Source organism: Octodon degus, unplaced genomic scaffold, assembly GCF_000260255.1.
Source record: "Octodon degus isolate 3935 unplaced genomic scaffold, OctDeg1.0 scaffold00079, whole genome shotgun sequence".
NCBI lineage: Eukaryota > Metazoa > Chordata > Mammalia > Rodentia > Octodontidae > Octodon > Octodon degus.
Window position 1 is genome coordinate 3,954,247 of NW_004524655.1, and position 9,324 is coordinate 3,963,570.

A 9,324-nucleotide genomic window follows, 5' to 3' on the forward strand; every position below is an offset into this window, starting at 1 on the left:
TACAGTCACAGAACAAAACTGTCTGTGGTTAAAAGAATGAGTCACTGAGTCAGCAGGCATGGTGGCTTGTGATCCCAGCACTCAGGAGGCTGAGGAGGACTGCTATAAGTCAAGGTCAGCCTAGGCTACACAGTGAGTTCAAGGCCAGCCTAGACTGTGTAGGGAGACCTTATCTAACAAAGCAAACTGATCTGCGTGTGCTACATAGTAAATGAGAGAAAACCCAACAGTACAGTGGACATCTGTTACTTTCACAGGCTCAGCATCTATTTTTCCTTCTGTGTAGAGCCTCCCTTTTTTGCTTTCAGCAGCTAGTCAACTCTATCCAGAGTCAGACAGTGTAGGTGCATTACCCAGGCAAGTTCTCCCTCCTAGGAACTTGGATCTTGAACAGAAAAATTACAGGGATTAAAAATGGGTGGCAAATCATCCATATGGCAGTGACTAGAGAAGTGTCCGTGAGCTCTTCCGTCCTCACATGCCATGCAAGGTGCTTTTCCAGTGAGGTTCTTCCTCGTTGCCGGCTCTGTTCTTCAGCTGTCACCTACCCTGTAACCTTCTGGTAAATTCCTTCCCACCAGAGCAAACAAAATCAAATAATCCTAGATACAAAAGCAATTTTGTTTTCTAAAATTAAAGTCATATACAAGAGATAAAACTCCATGTGTATATGTAGGAAAGAAAAAATCTGGAATAATGGATGGCAAACGAATGGTTAAGTGTCCCAGCTGCAGACTGGGTGAAATGCGATTATCAAGAAGAGGAGAAATGGGGTGATGTTGGCCAAATGAAAAATAATTCGCTTATGCAAGACATAATTTCTGGAGCTCTGACGAGTGATAATAGTTAGTGGTACTGTACTGCACACTTAGAATTGCTAAGGGATGAATCTGAAATTAACTCTTCCTTCCACATGCATATACACATATCAACACAAACAGCAACTTGAGGTAACTGACACATTAGTTTGCACGAATGTAAGGGTCACTTCACAATGTATACACATGTATCAAATGTATTTGAAAAATACATTACCCTAAATGTATACAATTTTATATGTCAACATCTCAGTAAAGCTGTTCAAATAACTTTTCAAATAGCTTGATATTTTCTACATTTTTCAACGTTCTTTTATTAGTTTTGCCAATCAGAATGCTTTGTTTTCATTTAAAGTGGCTCTGGAATAAGACCTTTTTTTTTTTTTTTTTTTTTCAGGGATCAAACTCAGGACCTTCTGCTTGCCAGGTGGGGCTTGTGCTGCTGAGCTATCTCCCAGGCCCTCCAGAATAAGATTAAACAAAGGAAAATCTGGGCTTTTCTGAAAAATACCCTTATTCTTAGCTCAGTTGGTTAAAACCTAGTATGAATGAAGTCACAAATACTGTTTGGATTCTTTTGGGGAGTGATTATCTTCTGTACCTTTTATTATCATTAATTTAGCTTCAGCTTCCTCCAAATATGTGTTATTTAAGTAACCAATGAATCTCTATCATCCCAGATAAAAAGAAACTCAAATACCTCATTGTAAAACGACTACCGAATTTTTCCAGTTTGATTTTTTTTTATTTCTGACAGACTCAAAATGTACAGTACTCATTGTATTTTTTTTTAACCAAAACCTTTCTCTAAGCTTCTCTATTTCTACCCAAAACTACATATCTCCAAGTCTTAAATCCTACAGTAACTTTGACCTGACCCCCTCTTTTGCCTCACTTCCTATTGGATGCCAAGTTGTTTGTTCTACAATACACTTGACACTGTGTTTTAAATCCACCTCCCTGTGACACACGCCCTCACTACGCTGCCCACACTGGACTTCTACCACCCATTTCTTTTTTTCTAGTCTCATCTCTTGCATTCATTATTTCTCAAACTTGTGCTCATCCCACCCCATAAGGAGCTCTCTAGACCTCTCCTCCTTAGCCACCCTCACCCCTCAATGTTAGTCCCATGGATCACCTATGCACCTGCCCATGTACTGCAGCCCTGTGGTCACAGTGTCTAATATATTTTGCTCTCAACAAGAGCCCGTTTGGTTCCTGTGGCTGATTTTTTTGTGGAACTGGGGATTGAACTCAGGCCCTTGTGCTTGCCAAGGAAGCGCTTACTCTACTGAACCATCTCCCCAGCCCCAAGAGCCCATTTTGACTTTCCTGGGGGCAGCACTGCTCCCACTGGGGAAAGATGCTTTAAACACCCCATGTAGGGGCTGGTGGGATGGCTCAGTGGTCTAAAGCACCTACTTAGAACAAGCTTAGCAAAACACAGGGACCGTGGTTCAATCCCCCAGCACCACATGCCAGCCAGCCCCGCCCCCTGGTGGGCTGAGCTGGCCACACACACACACACACACACACACACACACACACAAATAAATAAAATTTAAAAAACAAACAAACAACAAAAAAAACAAAAAAACACCCCATGTATCTCCTCCAAGCTGGGCTTATCTAGTTAGAGACTGATTTTAGGGAAATTAAAAAACTGTGAGCAGTTCCTCCTCCTTTCAAGGTGAGAAAGCACGTATAAAGAACCTGAGCCTGACTTAGAATTACATGATAATTAACTTTAGTTTGCTTTGTCCTTTCTTCTTCCTATTAGAATATGACCTCATATCTTCCCTTTTCTATGAACTGTGCCGGAAGTGTATAGTTCCCTCACGCAGGCAGACAGTTTTTATGAAACTGATACTTTGACCAATATGCTTCCTGTTGAACTCAGTATCTGTAAATGATTGGCGTTCTGTATTTTCATCTTGGTGAGTGAGATCATTCAAATTAGAATCCAGCTTAGAAACCCAGAAGTCATTTTTGACTCCTCCCTCTTCGGAAATTCCCATATCCATGTGGTCAGAATTACTGTAAGTTTGCTTTCAGAAATGTCACTCTGGCTTAATGTCCCTACTGCCTCTTCTGAGCTGGAACTAGAGAAAGTGCATCCCAGCCAAATGCCCTGTACTGCAGCTCTTCTCCCTCCAGTCTGTGCCTCACACTGTGCGCTAATTCTTCAAAACAAAGTCAAATCTTACCTCATCACTCCCCTGCCTGAAAGCCGCCAATGGCCACTCACTAACTTCAGGCAAAAATCGAAATGCCTTGGCTGGAGCAGTGGCTTCCGACTGCCCTTGTTCTGCGCTCCATTCCACATACTGGGAACACTGGTTACCCTCCAAGTCTCAGCAGCCACAGGACCCTCAGAGCTCTTTCATGACTATGTGCCCACGATAGCTTAGAGGTCTACTACTGTATCCAGTGCATTAGACTGCAATAAATCTGATGCAGGTCTATTTTGCCTATTGGACTTAGGCTACTTGGAGGCAGGCTGCTGAGGAGCCCTGGCATGGCGGGGTTGAAGGGAGGCACTCTGCAAACATTAGGGGACTGAATGAATGAGGGACACTGCATTATACTCTTATCAGGAGTCACAAAAGCATAAGCCATTCATGGTCTGAGAGCAAAAATTCCTTTCTCCTTTACTATGTGGTAAACTTCACCTGCAATAGGTGCTCATTAACATTCTATAACATTTATTTAGAGGAAGTTGATTCCTGGTTCTGGATACTTGTTTTGTGCAGCTGTCAGGCACACAGGCCAAGAACGTAGGCGGAGACGCGAGAGACAAGGTCAGGACCTGCAAAGAGCCTCCTGCCCCCTACACAAGTGGTGAGCATAGGAAGTACCTCCCGAATGTTCTGCTGCTCCACCTCATGCCGCTTGATCATGATTTTCCGCTTGAAGAAACGACAGTTTTTGTCGTAGTACAGTCTCTGTTGAGTGAGAAGGTGCGCTTCCTCTTCAGCCTGTGTGTGCTGCAGGTTCTCTTTATGCTTGGATATCCGCTCCTGCTTTTCTTTCTTGGGTGTGCTATGATCCTCATTCATTTCCTTAAAAAAAAAAAAAAAAAAAATCTAAGATGGTTTTGCAAAACAAAGCCAGTTTGAAGAAGCTACATAACAGTTTATTGCACCTTCAAATTAAATTATTTGGAAAGCAAATGTGAATGTAAGTATAGACAATCCTGGTGTTGAAATCACCCTCCTTTCTCTCTCAACTTTTTTTTTTCTTCTGATCAATGGAATGTTAAGCGAGATGGACACTTGTGCGTTTCCCCGTCTCCGTCTCCTCACTCCCAGAAGTTGTCTGCTCATCAGCAACACACACCGACGAAGCCCGGTCGTGTGACACGCGCTGCTGCAAAGCACAGGCCGCGCCCATGAGGAGAGAACAGGGTTTCTGCCGTCAGGGGCTGCTCTGCCTACAATTAAAAACTGACCCAAGAACCACAGAAATGAACCAAAATTACTATGAAAACTTCTATAAAGAGGAAGTACTCAGTCCTAAAAGAATGTTTTATGGAAAATACCGGACCTTGGAAACAGCCAATTAGAAACGAGGAAAACTGGTAGGTGTTAAGCTGGGTAGAGGACAGAACAGCGCCGAACCCTTGGGCGGTGAGCGGCAAGGCGGCCAGGGAGCAGGCACAGCACCCCTGAGGGCTCACGGGCCAAATGAAGGCCACTGAACGTTAGCTTGGGCGGGGAGTTCATATATTTGGGCATGTAGTACTGAGGTCTGTTACGACAGGTTCACAGGAGAGACCGACATGCCAGGAGCTTGGGCAAAGCAGGTGGCGACAAGAGTGGTAGATGTGGCCACATTTCAAAGGTAAGAAGTGACTGCAAATACCATTAATTCAAATTTCAGGAAAAACCATGCTACATCTGGGATTAGAGGGCAAGGAAACCGTCTTATTTTGCAAAAGGAAAACATATTCTGTTTTTCCAGAGTATGTGGGCAAAGGGAAGCATCGAATCATGACAGTCAAGACAGTCATCTACGGCAGAGCAGGAAGACCCCCTTTGTCGGGGACAGTGGGGCATGTCTATTAATCCTCGCACCCTGGAAGACAGGCAGGAGGCTCACAGGTTTGAGCCCAGCCTGGACAGCTGAGAGACTTAGTGAGATACGATCTCAAAATTAAAAAGTTAAAAAGGGCTGGGAGTAAAGCTTAGCGTAATGGTCCTGATTCAATTGCCAGTTATCAGAAATTAAAAAGAAGAAAACTACTTTTAGAGCCAGTACAGTGTACTGTTCTTTGTTGTCCTGATTAGCTTGACCTGTATTTAGTTATTCACATAATGGAAATCTTCTAATTGCTAAAACCGATTTTGCTTACTGTTTTACCAGAGGCCACTGCATACTATTTGGACTTCTTTTGCGTTTAGCCATATAATCCTTGTACATCAATTTCTACCTGTTCCAGTGAGGTCTCAAATGGAATTTTAGAGTCAACAAGAGAAAGAGCTTTTGCCAGCATGGAGGCTGGGATCACAAGGGCAAATTTCTTTACTCATCTCTCTCTTTTTTAAAAAATTAACTAATTAATTAATTAATTTGTGTGTGTGTGTGTGTGTGTGTGCGCGTGTGTGCGGCCAGCTCAGCCCATCAAGGGGCGGGGCTGGCTGGCTTGTGGTGCTGGGGGATTGAACCGTGGTCCCTGTGCTTTGCTAAGCTTGTTCCAAGTGGGTGCTTTAGACCACTGAGCCATCTCACCAGCCCCCTCTTTACCCATCTCTTTCTGCCACAATTTCACTGCTTGGTTTGACACTGAGCACTGGTTTGAACACCCAAATTCAAATTAAGTGGTAAGCTGGGTGTGGTGATGCACACCTTTAATCCAAGCACTCAGGAGGCTGAGACACGAGGAATATCGTTTGAGTCCAGCCTGGGCTACACAGTGAATTCAAGGCCAGCCTGCATTACATAGTAAGATGCTGTCTCAAAAACAAAAAAAAAAAAAACAAAAAAAAAAAACTCAAAACCATAAAAATAGAAGAAGTTATTCCTGAGGCATCTTCCTGCATTACCCATGCCCCTATTATAATGGAAATTGTCTTTCCAAGGACAATATCTTTTAATATCTTAAATACACATGCCTCTGTACATATTCCTTATTAAGTCTTACTTCATAGGGAGCAATATTAGCTTTGCACAGAAAAATCTATTGAGGCTATTTCAAAATGTTTTGCTGCATGAGCATATCTGATGATAGAAGTTTAGGCTTGTGGTCTCCTGTGCTCCTGAGTATCATGATCAAAAACAGCCTGAGGATTGAGTGTCACTCTTGAGTGATGACCTGTGGGACAATCTTCTAAAGGTAAATTCTAAATTTCTCATTCAATCTCCAAATAGCTTGTTATAAGAGCTCAAAATAAGACTGGGTGTGGTGGAGCATGCCTGTAATCCCAGCGCTTGGGAGGCTGAAAACAGGAGGATCACTACGAGTCTGATCTGTGTAGTGAGACCCTGTAGACCTTGTACTAAGTACATTTAAAAAAAAAGCTCAAAATGGTGCTGTCATAACTATAATCTCCAGAGAGCAGGTGAACACGGTTAGAAATAAGTTGGTATTTAGAGCTGAGAACAAGCTCAATTTTTTTCTTTTTTAAAAGACAGTCTTAGTGAGTAGTCCAGACTGGCCTTGAACTCATTATGTAGCCCAGGCTGGCCTCAGACTCACAGCAATCCTCCTGCCTCAGCCTTCTAAGTGTTTGGATTACAGGTGTATGCTACCATGCCTGGTTCAAAAGTTTCTTTTAAAAAAATCCAGGCAATCTCTGTGATCCAGCAATACTTTTCTGCTATGAAATATAATTTGGTTCAATCCAGTCACTAAGGAAAAAAATAAATAAAGAGAATGTGAACTTTCCTCATTGAACTATTTATCGCTACAGCCCAGTTTTTTAGACCTTATACTGTTAGAGTCTTCCATTTAGTCAAAGGTGGATCAAACGCAACTGTCTATTGGACCCAATAATTGGCAGTGGCTCCTCACGGCAGAGCGAAAGATCCTGAGGCCCAGCCCAAGCCACTTGCTTTGATTTCCCAATCCAAGAGAGAACGAGAGGCATCTGGCAAAGTCTGTATGGCTAACCAAAGACTAGACTAGGAGCTCCAGCACATGATTTCATATTGCCGAAGCGGTGTTGCATCTTGAATTTTATTAAACCTCAATACACAGGTAAGTCTACAAATAAGAAAACCTAAGTCCTAAGAGAAGGAAATGCTGTGGATCAGCAGTAAATACTGGTAAAAAGATAACTGAAGAAATCTGAGCTTTCAGATGAGACAGTTCTCTGGGGAACTCTCAAAGTCAACTCACAGTCTTTGACCAAAAATTCCAGAATCACTCATACATTTATCAAGTATTTACATGCGCTGTGCAAAATGAAACAGCTTTGAGCAAAAAAGGCCTGCTTTCTACTCTTTGGATACTCACCAGCTAATAGGAGGAGGCTCAAGTAATTACTAGAGAAATAATTACAGACCCTAGTGTTATGAAACCAGAGACAGCTGTCTTGGTTGAGGCACTGAGAAAAGGCTTTGCTGGGGAAGTGGTGTTTGAGTTTGGTCCTAATAATCAATCCTAAGTCTTACAAGGAGGAAGAGGAGGAGGAGGAGGAGGAGGAGGAATGAACTGAGCAGGACTGTGAATGGGGAGGGCTGGTGGAAGGGAGGGCGTCCAGGAGGAAGAAACAGTGTGTGCGAGATCTCGGGGTGGGAGAAGGTCGGGACATTCGAGGAACTGAAAGGCAACTACTGGGGCTGCAGCAGCGGAGGGTGGAGCCCGCACCCGGAGCGCCGTGGAGGGACAGGTTGGTGGCGGCCGTGCAGGGGTTTTTATGGTCTTGATTTCTCCTAAAAGCAATGGGAAGCCGCTGGACTTCAAAAGTAGAGGGTGATGTGACTGGATTTATAGCTTGGAAAGAGTACTGTGGCTACAGTGTGGAAAACAAGCTGGAAGAAAGCAGGAATAGTTCAGAGTTAGTCTGGTGGTGCTTGAAATATAGCCCTGTTCCAGGGACAGCTGTGTCGAGCGGAAACTTGTTAGAAATGCACATTTTCAAACTCTACCCTTAGCCCACTGCACGGCAAAGTCTGGAAGCAGGGGATCTGCTTTAACAAGCACGTCAGGGGATTCTAATGTGAACTCTGAGAACTGCTGGATTAAATACTGATCACACATGTAAGGAATCCGCTTTCGAGTCCCAGTCATTCCAGTGGCATCCCAGTGACGGCCAACATGGGTAGCCTTACCTCTTTTATTTTTTCCTTACAAATCTTATACTGCTTCTTCTGACTTTCTAAGAAAGTTGTCAAGTCTTTCTTCTGCTGGGCCAAGATCTGTTGCTGAAACTTCTTCTCATCTGCTGCAGCTACCTTTGCCTGCAAAAACAATAAAGACCATCTGTGATGAATTTGTTTTCCACGTGGAATTCAGCTGCCGACATACAATCTCTAATCAGGAGAATGGGCTAAGAGTGTGGAATAATGTATTTTGGAACAAATAAATAATGTTTTATATTAACAAATAGAAAACAAAAAAGAAATGTCTCCTCTCACACTGTGAAATCTAAAAGAAAATTTTACCATTGAAAAATACATTCTCCACAGTGGAAAAACATTTTACTGAATATAAAAGCATTTATGGGATGAATGGAGAATTACAGATTATAACACAGTGTTTTTATCATACTAGTGGCAGCCTAAGGGTTAAATTACAAAAATGGATAAATAAGCACAACTGGGCAGTTTTGGTCTAAGAATCAAACTCTAATCAATTAATCCAATTATCAGGTTTTCTTTTTTTTTCTTTTTTTATGTATTTAGTACAGGGTCTCACTACACAGATCAGACATGTAGCGATCCTCCTGTTTTCAGTCTTTCAAGCACTGGGATTACAGGTGTGCACCACCATGTCCAGTCTCAAGCACCATCTCAGCCCTGGGGACAGGGATGGCACAGCAGGCTGGGGATTGAACCCCTGGCCTCTGCATCTGCCTAAGCATGCGCTTTAATCTGCTGAGCTATCTGGCTAGCCCTAACTATCAGGTTTTCTAGTGTGCTCATCTTAAGGATCATAGGAAAGCTAAGGACATTTTGTTTTCTTAGGGACCTGCTACAATCTACAGTGGTCAGGCACCTTGGTGTTTTGGGGGCCCTTCATGGGGAAAATACAGACCAAATAAAAGGTAAGTCAATAATTATAATTCCTAAGCAGGCATGGTGGTGCACACCTATAATCCCAGCACTCAGGAAGCTGAGGCCAGAGGACTGCTGTGAATTAGAGGCCAGCCTGGGTTACATATTGAACTCAAGGCCAGCCTGATCTACATAGTGAGATCCTGTCTCAAAAAACCCAAGAGAATGAATAAACAAACAAACAAATTTAGAATTTCCAGAAGCAACCAAATCTAAGTTTCAGGAAACCATCAGATGAAGCACATATAAGATGAGGGACTTAGGAGATAGAGAACTATGCTTC

At 42.9% G+C, this 9,324-nt stretch overlaps 1 protein-coding gene and 1 pseudogene across 2 annotated transcripts in view; one reads left to right on the forward strand and one right to left on the reverse strand.

The window, feature by feature from the left end:
- Positions 1 to 9,324, forward strand: part of LOC101568704 — a 279,180-nt pseudogene that overhangs the window by 173,093 nt on the left and 96,763 nt on the right.
- Positions 1 to 9,324, reverse strand: part of Taok3 (TAO kinase 3) — a 218,409-nt gene that overhangs the window by 14,475 nt on the left and 194,610 nt on the right. For both annotated transcript variants that reach the window (XM_004636228.2, XM_023720992.1), the window contains exons 16-17: positions 8,097 to 8,225; positions 3,680 to 3,883 (exon numbers count right to left, since the gene is read on the reverse strand). In XM_004636228.2, coding sequence (XP_004636285.1) covers positions 3,680 to 3,883; positions 8,097 to 8,225 — 333 coding nt within the window. The remainder of the gene's footprint in view (positions 1 to 3,679; positions 3,884 to 8,096; positions 8,226 to 9,324) is intronic.